This window comes from Gymnogyps californianus, chromosome 4, assembly GCF_018139145.2.
Source record: "Gymnogyps californianus isolate 813 chromosome 4, ASM1813914v2, whole genome shotgun sequence".
Taxonomy (NCBI): domain Eukaryota; kingdom Metazoa; phylum Chordata; class Aves; order Accipitriformes; family Cathartidae; genus Gymnogyps; species Gymnogyps californianus.
Genome location: NC_059474.1, coordinates 2,731,338 through 2,749,356, shown reverse-complemented (window position 1 = coordinate 2,749,356; position 18,019 = coordinate 2,731,338). Strand labels below are relative to the sequence as shown.

Below are 18,019 nucleotides of genomic sequence, written 5' to 3'. Positions count from 1 at the left end.
CCTTCCTTCCTAACAAATTACTCCATTTCACAGACAAGAACAATTGCAGTGCTGTAGCCACAGAGCAGTACCCTCCAAGGCTGCTATCAAGTCACATTTTGCAAAGCTGTCTCCCACAAAATTAAAAATTTAAGCCACACTGATTAAATAAAGCGTTCTGCATACAGCTGGATGCTTGCTAGAATTTTAAGCTTGTCCTTTGGTTCACAGTCAAGAGGTTCCCTGGCAAGGCTCACTATTTTTGTCCTAAGGAGATTTACCCGTCGTGCGGCAGGCAGCCACGTGGACGTGGTTTATGCCAGCCCAGAAGACAACCGTGGGGGGGTAGTGCTTGTCCCCAAACGGCGTTGTTGGACTGCTGAGGGTTTGCTGCTGACAACTAATTGGCAAGAGGGGTCCAGAGCTTACCTCCCATGCTTTTGGTAGAAGACCTCCTTTATTAAGCCAAATATTATGGGTTGGCACAGGTAAACGAATGACTTCTCTGGGTCACCTAGATGGGATTTAGAGAAGCATCCTCCAATCCCAGCCCCTCCACAGGTAGCTTAAGGGACAGAATTGCTGGGGAAGCATTGGGTGATGCTTCTTGGCTCTTGAACAGTCACTGGGAGCCCATCAGATATGGGTTTGCAGCCTTTTAGAGTAGCAGCCACCTGCCATAGAGGTGTCAACCCACTACCTAAGCTTTCAGAGTGCTTCAAGAGCACAGATTAAACCACAACCTCCTCTCGTAAAAAAAAAAAACAGAGGTAGAAAGTGTCTAGCAGTTGAGTGACCAAGACCAGACCTGCATCCTTTAAGTAACAGATCCCTCCAACTACTGGCCCACCATAACTTCAGTCGCATGTTTCCAACCCTACTTCGAGTCAGTCTTTTGTCGTGAAGAGCCAGATGGAAACATAAAGTTTCCGCTGCCACTTCAGTAATAATTCATAACAGAACTGAAATAACTGATCTGCTACAAAAAAAACCACCCAGGCACTTTTGAATTAATTCCAGTATTGTATTTTGCAGCCAGATTTCTAGGAAATGTTGTGAATAATCCAAGTAATTCAGTGGGGCTTTGTTTTTATTTTTTGTTTTGTTTTTACAAAACACAGCAGCACGTGGAATTTCAGTTCTGTACCAGAACCCACAGAAATCAGGAGTGTTCATTTTATTATAAGCCTCCTGGTAGCCAGTTCTCAGAAATAAAAATCTGCAAGAGACCTGCAAGCCACTGCCTCAGGCTCTCCATAGGTAGCAGTAGTGCATCTCCTGCTGGTAAACTGGGCATCTCATCGGGGGAAACCCACTGCAAAAGGATTTTTTTCACAGAGACATTTAGATTAATCTCCTAGTTAGGCAAACAATTCCAAGACAGATAAAGACAAAGTTAAAAAAGAAAAAACCCACAGCACACATACCAAACTGAACTGCAAACTGAAAAACAAAAACAAACAGATAAAATACATCCAAATATCCCAAGCCAGACTGGGGCCTTGGGGCCCTTCAACACAACTGCAATTTATTGTGCCAGCAAAACCAATTAATAAGTCAGAGGAGACCAAGCAGTGAGGGATTTGCTCTGGGAGACAAAAATTTATGCTGCAATATCTGTTGGGCCAGCTTTAAAACAGTGCAACAATTCAGATATCCCCAGCACTATACTGGGACTCCTTCCTTTGGATTTTGCAAGAGGAACTAGAAAGCCTCCAGTTTTGTGTCTTATCAGGGAAAGTTCTTGGGTCCATTAAAAAGCTCATCATACATTGGCAGAATTTAATCACTTGCAGCTAATACGAAAGCCTTTAGAGCTAATCCACTTTTAGCAGGCACTGGATACTCCCCCACCACCACCACGAGAGGGTACAAGAGGCTGACAGCCAAGAGACAATGTGGGGCTTGACGAGTAGCTATTCCAAACATGGATTACCAAGCTGCATTTCATCAGGACTCCAATTATCTTCGGGTTTGGATTGGGTCTATGCAATCATCTCAGTCACTTAAATTTGCCAGGAAGAAGACTCATTTGACAGAACAACCTCGCTGAAGATTCAAGTGACTTAAACACACAGCCCTGCCCATGGGGCAGGTAGGGGGACGCCAAATATTACCGGGCCATACCAGATTGTGTTCATTTGCTTGTGCAAGCGGCTTGTTCCCCAGACCCAAAAGAATGAATAAAACCATGGATTTTCATCAGGAAGATATGTCAGAGGACAACTATTAAAACTGACAATATACATGGGTTGAAAACAGAACATGGCCAACAGCTGCCATCATACCTGCTGCCACCACACTCTCCATCAGAAACTTCTAACTGGGCAGGCACAAACTTGTTCCCTTATTTTTCCTCTTAATGTTGCCTCTCCAGAGCAAGCTACTAAACAGATTTTTTTTTTTCCCCACGCGTATTGCATGCAATTACCTTCCGCAATGCACTAAAGGCCACAACAGTGGCTTTCAGTCAAGTTCTTCCAGCAATAAGGGAAAACCAGGGTATGCTGGAAACTGGAACTTGTAGCTAAAGACATGAGCTCCTTTGATTAACTTTCCAGATTTTTAGCCAGTTAAGAAGTTATCAAATAGGTTGGTACATGGTTGGGACCATAACAACCCTCTGAGCTTCCAGAATGACTGTTAATATATGACCATTCACTAGAAAATCCTTCCTGGCCTTTCCTCAGCTCCTCAGTAATTAACAGAGCTACAAATTATTAAATACTTCAGTGAGTTTTTATGAACAGTAAATATCCAGGAGATTCTTACAAAGCACTGCTTTGGTGCTGCAGCCAAGATTACCCTCACTACAATGGTTTAAACTAAAACTGAAGCTCAACTTTTAAGTTTTAACATTGCTGCAGCTGCTATTGAGAACACAAGGCTAAGAAAAAAAGTTAGCTAGCAAAGACAGACACAGTCTCTGAACAGAGCCTCAGATATTGTCAGAAACAAAAACATCCTAATTACTAAGGATACAGAAAACCATATGTATATGCAAGATCTCAGGAGGCGATAAGGAAAAAGCTCAACTGTGCAAAGAGCAATAGTATCAAAAGATGTTTCTCTACCGAGAAAGGGGAAAACGTAAAGTGCTAAGGGAATCAAAGGAAGAGGTTTATTTTTTTTCTTTGCCCCCCTCCAACGCACAGCTTAGGGAACTGGGTTTTTTAGTTTAAAGGTGGGGCAAGAGCATCTCTTGGTCTCCATAATGGACTAGCAGATCCAAACAAGTGGTGCCAAGAAACAGCTTAGTGATTACGTAGCTCCATTTCAAAACAAGCAGTTCTGAAACTATGTGAAAAGGTAACTTCTTTCTCTGTGGTTTCCTCTAGCCCCGAGATTAAGTTTTTGGGTAAGCCTTCAAGAATCTGAGTGCATGAAACTTCTGTACACAGAGCACCAAAGCACTGCCTTGCAGAGGGATGTGAATATTCACACTGACAACCCCTGAGATGTGCTGTCCATATATTCTGTGCAGAAAACACAAGCCTCAGTTAAATCAGGCAGTAGAAGGTGACTCATCACTCAACAGCAACTGAACTTTTAAAAAAGGTCAGTTTGTAATGAGGAATAAGAATGACAGCAGATTTGAGCGTGAAATAACCAAGAAATCCACTGTATTTTCGATCACAATTAATACAGCATTCAATACCGCATGCAGGCTGAAGAGGAACTTGCAAGCAACCTTCCCTCCTTCCCCCAAAACATACAGAAGCATAACAGGAAAGAAGCATACACAGTTTCATGAAGTCCTTAATGGTAGCTCTAAGGTGCCGTCTCCTCAAGACAAAGGAGGAAGCTGAGTAATAACACAAATAGGGCAGAAATAAATGCTCACTGCCATGGCACCAAGTTGCATATCTCATATGAGAGCTTCACACAGGGAATGCCACAACTACAAACATGCGCTCTAAAAAACATCCAGAGATCTGCTTTTTTGTTTGTTTGGGCAGTTTGAGGAAGACAAGACATTGTGTCCTGGAAGGAGGCATGTAGAGCTTTTCCACATAAGATACTAGGACAGACAGCTGTGCTTGCGTTTCCTGTGGCAGGCGGGCTTGGGATGAAGTAGGTGGCTCCAGAAGACAGCCGCCTTTGTCCTTCCTCCAAATCATACAGCAGCATTTCTCCCCCAGCCCTTGCACTGCTCTCAGCTGGAAAGCTGGAGGCTTAGTCATCTCTCCAGATCCCAACCTGGATCACCCTCTTACATTCCCAGTCCTCAAGAAAGCACCAACCACATCCCAAGGGGCCACAAGCAAGCCAGGGAAGGTAGGAGCAGGGCTACCCAGACCTCATGCCCCACATGCCCTCAGAAAACCTCCCTGAGGTCAGGCATTAATTTCTGCCCTTCTGCAACTCAACCCAGCCTTTAGAAAAGACCTCTTACTAGAAATGAGTACTTGTTTCCAGTTTCATCCTTTTACTGCTAGAAATTGGATCCATATAACGCTTTCAGAGAAGGCAAGTGAGCCAGTGCCAAAGGAAGCACTGTCAATAGCAATGCTAGATCTACTGCAGCTGACATCTGGCAGACATTCAGCTTCCCCTTCCCAGATGTTAATCTAAGACTTGGCCCCCTGGAACAAGAAAGATGAGCCTTGTGACAACTACAAGCATCTACAGGCCTAAATAACCGGAGCATTCTAGTCTTCTGCTCTCACCGTTTGGAAGTCCTGAATACTCCAAGCACTACACCTTCTCAAGGGCAAGAAGTCCCAGGCCCTTAGAGACTACATCCTGAAGAGGCTGGTCTTGAGTTGAACTCTCAAGATGATCTCTCCATAACAATCCCCACACACGCTGTTTCTCCAAAACTAGTACAGAAGTTGGGACTTCACTGCACTTCAAGTTTGGTTGTACGATATTTCGGCCCTTTATCAGTACAGTATCTCTGAGAGCCCAGCCACCTTTGTTGACGCAGATGATACAAGTTTCCAAACGCCACAACTTAGTCTTGCTTCAAAGAAAAAAAAATCTTAGAGAGCACCTTGCACTAAAAGATGCATTTACCAGAGCCATCCAACATTTGCCTGATGCTTTGGCAGGATGTCTCCAAAGGGATCTGACACCTACACACGATCTCCACTCCAGAAAAAGACAAGCAAATACACCTGCCAGCCCGTATTACAGGAAAACATCATGAAAGAACTTGAAAAACAAGGAGCCACCCGGAATAGTCACTGATGACAACGTGAAGATGATTATTTGCTGCTTTGAATATCTAGAACATCTAGAACATCTACAGGATTTAAAAACACAGAGTCTGCTTCCAGTACAAGATTACACAACCACCATGCAAGACTGTCTTCTCATGCTGCTTAAGCTAAATGGATTCTGTGTCACCCGTTTCAAGTTCTCAGCTAGCCCTGTAGTGCAGCTCTCCCTCCAATAAGGCAATACTATGCACAAAGAAGTCAAATAATACTTGCCACTCTCTTCAAAGAAGTATCCATTTCTTGACATCGCTGCTGGAGGAGACTCTAAAAAGACAGAAAAAAGGAAACATAAGAATCATCAAGATGCTGAACGTCTTCACCTTACTGCTAAACTCACTGTAAGCCTGGATTACAGCAGAAACCCAGTCCGAAAATACTGCAGGCATCAGATTTTCCCGAATGTGGCAACTTTAACCTTTTATTTATTGACTTTAAAATTTACCAGAGTATCCTATACAGTCACAGTCACTGCTTGAAGAAAGTTAAGCCATCTCAGACATCCTGGGCTGGGACCACAAAACAGCAAGACTAAAGATCAGGACAAGCATGATCACCTCAGTGACCTATCAAACCTGAAGAAGTGCATCCAAAAATAATACAAGCTAAGCATCTACAAAGCTTTTTATAAAAAATACAAGCCATAATGAAGTCCACATTGTAGCTTACGCTCAGATAAAAAGAACCAGTTTAATTTAGAAAAAACAACTTAGTTTAGATGAGAACAGGATTTCACATCCTATGCTGCTGCTCCTAATCATTAGGATATCCCAAAACAGTGCTTGGCACTTGAAGATAAGCACCAGAACACTGTAGCCTTCCTTGGCCCGCTTCCTGAGCTGGGGTCCTGCAGCAAACACCATCTGCATGAACGGGGTCTCATGAGGAAGCCACAAATGGGAAACGACACTGACCAAGAGCAAACCCACAAACACAGCAGCACCAGGACCAAATCCCCATGATTCATTATGGAACATACTTTATTTGCTAGTGAGTTAGTTCTGCAATTAACTACTGGCAAACTGGGCATTTACCATGCGAAGAGATGCTCAAACAGCAGAAGAGCACCTGCTTTCAGGTGCGATCCAAATCTAGTACCCAAGCCCAGCCTGGCTGTTTTTAATACTAACAGTATTTGACAGTTCAGACTGTGTGGGCTAGAAGCACCAGCTTTTCTGTACAGGTGCATGCCCCTTTTTACAGTGAGCTAACAGAGCTCTTTATTTCAAGCCTGAGCAAGAGTCACCCAAGCAGCCCCTCAGAAAGCTGTTACTAGGTGCTGCCTCTTTCCATGCTTCTTCCCAGCCAAAATGCAATCAGAAAGAGGAATAGATTTGCTCTGTCTTTCCCCACTTCATTAGGCTAATCAAACATTACCTACGCAAGCCTGGGATGAATTTGGGCCAACAAGGAAAGAGGTTTTGCCTGCTTTATTGTTCTACAGATTAGGCTTCCTGCTTTTCGTTTGAGGTATGAGACTGTTTCCCAAAGACCCTTTCTCTACCCCATAACTTTTGGCTTACAGGTTACATGCCTTCCCCCCCCCCCCCCCCCTTTACAGTGTGCCACTTTTTCAAGCATCATAATTCATCCTGGTCCACGGGGAGCCTTTGTGTGCCAGACGGATACAAGTCACACCACTGACGGCAGCACCTTCCAGCCCTAACACTTGTCACAGCTCAGCGTGGCTCAGACCTTTCGGTGCAGACAGCATTTGGCTGCACAGGTTCCTGGAAGGACACCCTGATGACCATTAAAAAAAACCACACAAACCCGAGGGCAATTCAAGTGTCTGGTCCAAGAGAGAAACACAATGTTCCAAGTTCATCCCAGAACAATGGGTCGGAGGAACAAACGCACCGTGGCCAAGGGGCACCCATTACACGAGTCAATTGTTTCCCTCCACCTGGAAGGGAAGGAGAAGATCCATCCAGACTGATTAACATGCTAATGATCAAAGGAAAGTTTTTAAAGAGGCTCTTATTGTGTAATGATTGCATTTACGTATTTCAGAGAAACAAACAAAATACGCCTAGGCAGATGGATTACTCAAGGAACTGACATTCCCACCAGGACGGCACATCAATTTCTCTTTTCTATTATGCCTTCTGAGGGAGCCTGAAGCAACATGTTCATCCTTCACTAGGCAAAATGAGACACTGTTTGCTTTTTCTTTAACTGAACACACCTATTTCTATGGGTTGATAATGCCTAGTGAACAGGAATTCAGAGTTGACCCAACACAGTTGGTTTCTTCATTAGAAATACCTTTTAACTGCAGCATTGCCTGGGCTGACATCACACCTTTATGGGAGACTCTGGTTTGGTCGCTGCTTGGACTAGGCATGAAAAGGGCAAGGCTGAGGTATTACAGCAGGCAGTGCCATTTCATTAGGTGGCACTCGTTCCTCTGAGTCACTAATGAGCAACAGTCCCCTAGGCAACATGCTCAGGCAATTATGTTGGAGGTGCTGTTTTTTCAGATTAGTCATAAAACAGAGGTCTTAACCTTGTAATTAAAGATGCAATGGCACGTTTGGGAAAAAAAAAGTCAGGCGTTCACCCTACTATGTCCTGGCTGAAGTCCAGCCCTGGTAATTTGTCTTCTCCCTACGTAACGCTGTCCCATAGCACCAGCGGGATTCAGACTTCAAAACAGCCTTTTGAAAAGTTGTTACAACCCCCACGGAAGGGGCTACACACATTAACATCAGGAACGGTGTGTAACATGCCCAGGAGGTAAAAGGTGATGGGGTGTTTACACCAAGTCCAGACACACGCAGGGAGCTATGGGACTAGCTTAAAGGTCAACGCATTAGCAGAAGTGGAGGTAGGAAGGGTAAATTGGGGCTACATCACCTGCATCTCCGAGAATCTAGAGAAAGCAGCATCCACCTAACTTTTTAACTGAGCACAACAAAGATGACAGATTTGTAGGAGAGGGCGATTAATATCTTTCCTCCTTACACATCAGCCCTCTTCTCCCCATAATTCCCTAATCAGTTTAGCACAAGCAAGCATAGCGTATGTTTATGGGATGCTAGCTAAGGACAAGGCCAGCTAGACTGTGCTCAAGTGCATGCTCAGTAGCAGTCAGCAAGGCAAACATTTCAGCAGGCTCCACATACCTCTCCTTTCACAAGGCTTACGGGATTTTAATATCCAAGGTCTCAGCTCCTTAGTCATGTTTTGCTGAAGACAGGAGCAATGGGTTCAAGTTGTGCGGAACTGACAGCAAGGCAGAGTCCTCTTTTCTCTAGCAATAAGGTACATACCCACAGCCTGGCACACACACACACCCCAGCCTGCATTTCCTCTCCCCATCTCACCTCCACTTTTAATTTCAAAGAGCTCAACCAAGGGGCAGTTATAAAACACTGCAGTAATCGATGCAAGTGTTTAGCTTAGGGAAGCCTGGGCAGGAATACGAGTCTCCAAATACATTAAAGATCAACATTACAATGCTCCAGGGTTTGCCTGAAGTTGCAGAAATGTTTCCATGAAGTATAAATCAGCCCCTGCACTAGCCTTTGCAGGCTGGATGACAAGACCTACAGTCTGGGGAGCACTTTACCACAGGGTGGGAGTTCCCCCTCTCCACACCAGCACACTGCTTCCCTCAGATCCACCAAACCCACATTGCTAGTTCCTTCCCCCCAGGTTTTCTTTCAGAGACTTCAGCAATTAAAAAAATCCAAGCAAAGCAATTTCTGCAAGACATAAGGTCAGGCTTCTAGAGACAAAGCTGGAAAGCATTACCCCAAGGAGCTGAGGTACACAACAGAGCAATTCACCTCCTGCCTCTAGTATCTCTCACCAAGAGGTGCATGTCCTCACTCTCCAGGCTCTGCTTTCTCAGCCAACACCTACAAGGACAACCAGACTCTCCAATTGCTCTCCCTGTCCAAAGGCAGAACGAGATGCCATCTTCCACTATCGGCCAAAAAGCACGTAGTGTAGCTCTTTGGACAATTTAAGCAGTGCTCTTCATTTTTAAGAGTTAATTTACTCCAGCAAATAAGTTTCTACTGCCACCCCACCTTATTCCCTACAGTGATGTCTACTAGATGAGACTAAATTGGACAGGCATTGAGTGTCACCGCTTCGTTCCTTTTTCAAAGGAAAGCTTCTGACTAGTTTCTCATCCCTTTATGAGTGTTGAATTCAAAGGTAAAAGTGAAGAGCTGAAGCACTGAAGTGCTGCAAAATGGAAAACAAAGCCTATTTCTCTCGACTCAGGGATACAGCTTAAGATTTCAGAAGCAAGCTGCTGCCCTTTGACTTGAAGCAACTGCAGTGACTCCAAGAGCCACCACGGGGGAGGTAATATGGAGTTCTTAACAGTCAAGTTTGCTGTAGTTTAAGGTGCTTAGTCTTAGAACTAAGATGAATCAGATGATCCGCAGTGGGAAGTATCAGACAAGAAGCAGGTATACTTCCTGATTTCTTACATTCTTACCATTTTTACATTTAACAACAAAAACAGACAAAACCCTACCATGCCATCCTCCATTATTAAATTCCTGTGGGAAACGTGTCTCAGATCTAATAACCCATTTTTAACTCTCTTGTTTTAAGATTAGTAAATAAGTTCTCTTGAGCCTTGCAATATTAGTGGATTACAAATAAAAACACATTCTCTGGATACTTCGGTAACTCAATTACAATGTTCTGCTGCTGGCATCTTCCAAGTAAACAGCCCTCTGCAGCACAAGCCTTATATTGAAGCAAAACATAGCTCTCAAAAGCTTTCTACAGACTTTGGCTTTTATGACCTCCCTCCAGTAAATCTCTCGAAGTTCTAGTGTCTTGATATTTAATTGGAGTTTATTTGAGACAACACCATTTTGAAAGGGTTACTGGAAAGGTACTTTTTTCCATTTACAGGCCCTTTAATACTGGCTGCTTTTGAGTTGTCTCTGAACACAGGCAGCCTGTATATCTGGAGCATTTAGTCACCCCATAAGTACTGATCAGAAAACATTAGGTACCTTCATCATCTTTTACTCAGGGTGTGCTCCAATATCCCAGTTTCCACCACCTTCTTCAACATTGTTTTGCTGGAGCTCGGAGGACATTTCTGAAACTCATCAGCACATGCAATGTCTTGCCTTAAAGTTGATAAAGCAAAACACTTGAGCCTCTGAGCAAGAAGTCACAGCAAAAAATCACTTGGTTCAGCTGAAAAAGCCTTTAGACTTTCCCTGTTTCCTCCCAGGAGGAATTACCAATTCTCAGCATGACAGACTGAACTGTCCAGTTATCTGGAAAGAAATCAACTTTCCAGAAGACATGTGGAGCTTTAGCTTTGAAGCAAGGTTTTGGCCACTTCAAGCTGACTTCCAGAAGTTTGTCAGTCAATGCTAAAAGTGTCCATCACTACCATTAAATAGCTGGGCACCAGCTTCCCTGCACGATGGGGAACATTGCAGTTAGTTGCACTACTTCAAACAGATTCGGGGCCAAGTCCAGCTTGAACAATGTGTTTTCTCACCTAAGGCTTAGGTCTGGGGGAAGATGACAAAGCTACCCCCTGTCCAAGGCTCCACCAGACCTGGTGTTCAATATTAAACTCTGAGCTCACTACTACTTTTTTCTCTTCACCCCACCATGAATTAATGTCACAGGACAAGGGAGTCCACAGCTGCACAAGTGACCAGGGAGCTGCACCCAGGTTTCATGCAATTTGGGGCAGGGGGAGAGCCACCATTTATGTGCTTCAGATACCTAATAACCAAATGCTGCTGCTCCCCTCCTCCACCCAAAGTCAGCAGAAAACCAGACAGACTTAAGAGAAAAACCACACACACAAGGAATAATATCCCAAGGGGAAACCTGCAGGAGAGGACTTATTTTTTTAATTATGTGAAGCATTGACTGAAAGGAGCCTGCAATTGAGAGTTTAAGAAAAAAAAAGTCTCTGTATGCAGCAAGAGCTCAACAGCAGGAGGATGACGAAGCCTCAAACTCCTTTCGTAACGCAACTGCATCACCACAGAAAAAAGAAGAGCTTGACAGGCAGCAGATCTGATCACACTGACTAGCTGATCAGTTCCAAATATATCAATATTGCAGGATTCTCCCACAGAGCATCACTTGTGCCCTCAAAACATGAGATTTTGGCATTTTTCAGGGAAGAACCAAGCAGTGAGGTCTCCTGGTGGAGACATTTGTTGCAAATTATTTAAAGCCATCCAAGTCAGCAAGAATGAATGGACAGCAGCATGCAAAAAGCTATTTTGCCTTAAGTTACCACTTCTCATTTCTATCTACACCTTAAGCAGCTGATCCCTTCCCCCAGCCCAGCATACTTCAACTGGAAAACACTGGTGAAAGCACAGCTCATACTGGCACAGTCAGATGAGAAGCACGCCCCTATACTGCTCTTCCAGGCAGTAACAATTGACATACAGGACAAGAGCTTGATATTTTACTTGTTTTTCTCTACACCTTGAGAGGTTTGACACAAAAGAAAAAAAACAGACCACACAAGTCTGGGTTTCAAAACCGATCACTGTAATTCAAGGAAGTGTAAGATGAGTAAAGGCATGCTTGTTAATACTTGGGCAGGAAAATGCCCGGTAGATACGGTGTATGAGCACAGCTGCCGGTGGCAAGCCCAAACGTAGACCTTTGCACCAGTAGATCAATGCACCAGTTTGCATTGATAAAGGCAAAGCAAAACATAATAGAAAAAACTCGAGAGGGGTAAAAAGACCTTTTGTAAGTCATTTAATGGGAAGTATCAGCACTGCTATGTTCCAGGGAATTTTCCCTTGAAAGGATAAGAGTCAAGATCAACTAAAGGACTCTTCTTCACTGCAGCTTTACAGCCTCGCTCCCCCTGCAAGCCCCACACATGCCTTCTCAGTGCAGACACACATCCATCCACATTTCATCCCCTGCAGCAGCTGAGGGCGATAAACCCTTCTTTCACAAGGCACACCAGAGCCCTATCCCTCCTCAACTTATCCTTTATTCATCTCAGTGGCAAGCTCCACAGAAGGCCTAAGCACAGCCCCATGACAAGCTACCCAGCTCCACAAAGGACCAGCTCTGTTCCTCCTCCCCCCAATTATATCCACATGCCCATCACAAATGTCTAAATATCTTCCTAATACTGCTGTCTACAGCACTATTTGAAGATTAAAGAGTTAGCAGCGTATCAGTCATCATGGTGACAGCCTAAGGGCACACTCCAGCCAGTCCTCACGGGAAGGGCAGACTCCCCTCTGTCTACGTTCCCCTTCTGCACTGCTCCCCCCCCCACTTTTCTTCTCTGCTTATCCTCCTCCTCCATGAAGCTGTCAAGCCTTTGAAAAACACAGCCAGACACTGAAGGATGGATGAGGGACTCATCCCCACATAGCATGCCCAGAGGTTTAATGCAGGCAGCAGTACGGTACACCAGCAGGCATTGGCACCACTTTGTAATAAAGCAGGCATTTTTGTTGGAGACCTTTACCTAAATGGGTCGATTAAAACATCGTCTGTGTGCAAACACCTACTAGAAATCAACTTCTGAGGTCTTGAAAACAGTCTAGAAGACAGCCATGACCCAGGAAGATTTAAATCTACTCCAAACCCCTTCAGCTTGGTAAGCTTTTAGAAGATGATGAAGTGTTGGCCAGAGCAGACACCAAGGAGGAAGGTGCTTTTAAGTAGCCCAGTCCAACGGCAAATTGCTGCTTTAGCCAAGAGACTCAGACCTGCAGGGACACAAGCTTTGCCCTCCTTACGTGTAGACACGGCCAAGTCCTCTAGCAATCCTTACAGGAGAGGATGTTTCTGTTAGTAAAGAGCACTTTTTAAAAAGTTATGCATGTTTAACACACTTCTCTTGCCACAGAACTGCATAGATGCATTGCTTGTCTCCCCTGCCCCCTACTAGAAGAAGTATCCCTAAAGGATTTTCACCACCTCTTTGCTCCCCACAAGGGTTTCATTTCCTCAAAATTCCCCTTTTTAGGACTAAGAAGTCTGGATTACCAAAAATAAACATCTGTAACACCCCTGGGAAGTATCCCATTTCTCTGATTTTTGGAGGACAAGACACCAGCCCTCTGACATCTCCTAGGCTATCCCACGGTCACTTGGACATAAAGCTTTGCTCCGTGGATCTACCTGAACAGTGTCCTCCACCACAGTGTGACCACCCCGGCATGCCAGTCCCGATCCAGGCAGAAAACACAACTTTATAGCTTCACAGCTCAGCAGGCACTAAGTATCGAATCAGGGATAATATGCAAGGAGCTGGATATTCTTCTGATGAAGTGAAATGGTGTGAGGAGGTCTTAAATCATGCCACAGTCACTCTGGTAAACGAAACCCCAGAACTAATTTTCACAGGCGCTGGCTGTGAAAATAGAAAGCATCATATTGAAAGGATAAAGCAGGGAGCATCCTCCTGCCTGCTCACTCCCAGGCAAACACACACCCACACACAAGCTCAGGGATCAGACATGTCTGCTTTCAACGCATTTTCCTCACTGCACTGAACAATTCCCCTTCTTCATCCCCTTCCCTACCTTCTTCCAGAACACCCATCGCAATAAAACCATCTAAGAAAAGATCACTTGCTGCAGCAGTGACCACTACCAGAGATGCCCCCCCCCCAAAAAAAACCCTCATGCACACTAAAGGTTGGTGTCAGCAGTGCTTGGATTTACCAGCAGCACCAGGCTGTCCAGGTTGACTCATCACAATTTAGCCCACCAGAGCAATTAATATCCAAGGGTGCCTCCCAGAGGTGAGCCGCAAGGCAAAGCGACCCTGTAAACCGAGAGCCATGCAGCTGCTTTGCTAACGGGATATCTTTTCCTCCGCCGCCGGGTTTCTTGGCCAGCATTTCGTAGGTGAGCAGGGCAAGCCGAGAAGCAGGGGAACAGCGACACTTTGGGATTTGGCTGGCAGACAGAGAGTTTGGGCTATTTGCCTTTCCCCCCCCCCCGAGTTGAAGGGGGAGGTTTCATTTTGTTGGGCCCTCTACAAAAATGATTTAAGACTTGCAAGGATTTCTTGCATAAGCGCTACATGGAGAGGAGCAAAAGCAAATACCTCCAGAGATCCCACAAGCTGGCAAAGGCCCAAGAACAGACCAGTTGAGGCTTTTCAGCAGACTTTTCCTGAAACATTTAAATAATTTAGAAAGCATTAACTCTTACTGACAGCTTTTCAGACAGCTCTTTCACTTGCAGGGCCCTATCAAAAACTCGTAACTCTTAATCAAGGGGAAAAAAAAAAGATACTGGCCCCAAATCTTGGTCAGGATTGAATGTGGATTCAGAAAGGTGCCTGAGATCTTTCTTTGCTGAAGTGTTTTCCTTGTACAGGCAGATCTTCCAGAGGCCACCACCTGCCACTTATCTGCAGTGGTACTGTGTAAAACATGCAAAAATGGTTAAGAGACAGTCTATCAACATTTCACTTGCTTGGGGCTATTCAGAGGAAGGGAGCTGTTCCCTGCAGTGGTTCAACTGTGTTAAATACTGTAAAAATTAAGCAGCAGCAAGGTGTAAACTACTAGCTATAAGACCTCTTCTTCAGGGTTAAGTGAAAGAGATGCTCCACACCACCAGTTTCACACTCCAGCATCCCCCCAGGGTACCAGGATCATGTTTTGGAACAAAGTGCATTTCTATAAAGTTTTTATCCCCTGTCTCATAGCCACCAGAAATGAAAACAGCTGCTAAAGAGGCAGCAGTGGCTGGGCCAAGCTTCTGCAGCAAAGTTATTCCTGCACCCCTTCCCACCACAACCCTCCGGAAGGCATCTGGATAGAACAGGAGACCAGCTCCAATTCACACAAAACCAGAAGTTAGGTCAAAACCAAGATCTGTACTGGAAACATAGAAAGACACAGAAGTAGAGCAGTGAACCCAGCCACCTGATGACCAAACACATTTTCAGTTGTGGTTAGAGGAAGACACAGAAAGAAAAGTCCCCCCCCCGACATTAAAAGTGAAAACAGTCCAAAGGATACCCAAATGGCAGCCCAGCTGCCCTCCGCAGCCTCAGCCATCCCCCCAGAAACAGGGATTTCAAACCACAACAGGCTTGGCAGGATACCACAAATCACCCCATACAGTTTCTATGTCTAGGAGCCACGAAACAGCAACAGTGACAACAACAAAAACAGGCGGGGGGGGGGGGGGGGAGGGAGAGGCAGCAGCACCAGATCTGATTTTGCTGTCCATCATCAACCCAAAATAAAAATGCCCCGGCAGTCCAATAGTGAAATAATTGCAGACTGACAATCCATGATAGAGTGGTTATTCATTAGGACATTGTTTATGGTTCGTCTACATGGCTTCCATGGCTACAGCAACAGGGATGATGCTTGCTAGCATTTTAGATTATATACATGCATTTTGTTTTCACTCAGCATTGCACTTTCCCCACGTGAAACATCAGTATGTAAAGCCTCACAGACAGGCTGTTAGGATGTTTTAGCATTAATTGGAGAAAAACTAGAACAGGTAAGATCCTTGTGCTTATCTCCCCATGCATATCTTGAAACTAAATTCAAACCCTGAAAGACAGCACTCTGGTTAATGTAAATTGAATTCAAAAGGTATTCTCCATCCTTAAACACAACAGCACAGAGACTTCCGGCACAGGCAATAGATACCATCACTAAGCAGCAAAGCCCATTGAAAATATATCAAGTACTGCCTTACTTTAGTGAATTAAATAATTAAAGAGCTGGCAGAGCTGGTTTTCTAGATTTCCTGTCCAAATGCATCGCCCAGCAACAGTAGTGCTTCAGTTTGGATTTGTTTTGGTTTTTTTTTTTTTTTTAAGACCACAACTTACCTGCACTACTTCTTTAATAGAGATGCTGTTCAAACAGCCTCCGCTTCCCCTCCTGGCTGCTCCCCCACACTTGTTCCCAAACGCCACTTGCTCAGGTGGCTGAGGCGGCAATGGCTCGTGCTTTTTCAATGGCTCCAATATTAATCCATCCAGAGCATCTTTCTCCCTCACTTCCAATTGGCGAGCGGCGAATGGGTGGAGTGAGAGTGCGACCCATTAGCTCCCAGATGGGCACCTCCAACCCCAGCTCTCCCAACCCGAGCAGGCGATGCCGGCGAGCCGCTAACTTCACGCCTGCGAAGCACCGCTCCGCATGCCACCGCAGCCCCGGCCAAGGCTGGGCTTTGGGTTGTCTCCTCCAGCCACCCAGATCCCACTGCCTCTCGGAGCTATTTGCCTCTGGTAGCAAGGAGGAAAAAAAAAATAGAACAATTAAAGTGACCCTGCGCTTCGGAGCCGGTGGTTTTTGCTGGATGCTGTACGGAGAAAGCCCCTGTGCCTCCTTAAAAAAAAAGCTTTGTGGCAGCAAGGCTCAACTGAAGTGAGAAGATACTGTACCTTACAAGTACAGGGAAAACAAGAGGATGTGAAGATGCAGGAAGAAGAGAGGGAAGGAAAAAAACCTGCTGCTGAGAAGTAGATATAGCAAATTTCTTAAAGATATAGCTGCTGTACTCCGTGAGCGCGGTGCCTGCCTAATTGCTGGGCTGGGCTCTGATGGTTTTTTCCACACTACCCAGCGTGACAGTTCAGCTGCATGGGCAGCAGCAGTGCAAGGGTTAACGCACACATTCAGTGAGAAGCCTGCATAAGGGGATGAGAAACAGGGCGATAAGTCTGTGTTCTAACAGCAAGTTGCAGAAAATAGAGCTGAAGGGAGCTCACCTATTTCAAGGAGACTTAGGTCCAAGCCTGTCTGCCCAGCGCTCGACTGTGCAGTGCCTAAAAAGCTTTGGAGGGAAGATGCCACATCCTCTCCCCCCCCATTCTACTGCTTCACTTTCCTTACAATTCGAGATTTTCATAACAATAAGCCAAGTTTCCCCCAGCTGGATATTTAAAGCCCAGAGGAATGGTCTATGCTAGCAAAAAAAAAAAGAAAAAACCTAACTCCCCAAAGCAACATCAAGTCAGCCTTAGAAAAGGCAGAACCCTAAAAAAATAAGACAGAAATAAACAGTGAGTTATCCAAATGCTGACAAGACTGGGTCACTCCCCTACAGTAACTCTGACAGTTACGGTGACTTCAGTAAGAATTTCCCAGGGATCATATTTACCAGGAGGCAGCAAACGTTTCCCAGCGCAAAGCAAGGCGAGGCAGGGCACGGCTCGGGAAGAGGCATCGCTTTTAGCAGAGGGATTCAGTCAGAGCCACATACCCCCGTTTTCAGTCCCTGCGCTGCAGACTTGTTTCCGCTGCACGAAACCACAGGCAATGCATGTTTTTAAACACCTCCTACGCATTTTCTCTGCCGAGACTGCTCATCCAGTCTCCTCCATTTTTTTTTTTTTTGCATGCCACCTGACGAGCTTTTCCAGGTAAGGTGCATCATATTCAGACTGTTCATAAGATGTAAAGGAAAGTATACCCTGGTTCATAAAGCATTTGAGGGTGGAAGAGACCCTTGGAGGTCTCCAGCCCCACTCCTTGCTCCAGGCAGGACCACCTTCAAAGCTAAATCAGGCTGCTCAGGACCTCATCTCATCAAGCCCGATACCTTCCCCAAGGAAGTGTTACAGAAAGTCAAGACTCCTGTCCTTGGGATCAGCACTTACAGCAGAGCTCAGCTCCTAAAACAGGAGGATTTACTGAGTTTCCCCTTATAGATTCTTTGCAGGAAAGCAACGTGTAAAATTTTGAACCAAGCTGATACTTTTAAGGTACCTCCTTGCGAGACAAGTCTGCAATAGAGGATCTTAATACCTTCCCCTATACCCACACCTGATACCTTTAATAACAGCTGAAAGGACAGAGTTGACAGCATCACAACCCTAAAGGTGAA

The 18,019-nt window shown here is 45.1% G+C and overlaps 1 protein-coding gene across 1 annotated transcript in view; it reads right to left on the bottom strand.

Annotated features, from left to right (window-relative positions):
• The window catches only part of SLC4A11 (solute carrier family 4 member 11), a 140,797-nt gene that overhangs the window by 72,856 nt on the left and 49,922 nt on the right, over positions 1–18,019 (bottom strand). Inside the window, 1 exon segment of the mRNA XM_050895679.1 lies at positions 5,418–5,468. Within this exon segment, the coding sequence (XP_050751636.1) occupies positions 5,418–5,468 (51 nt within the window).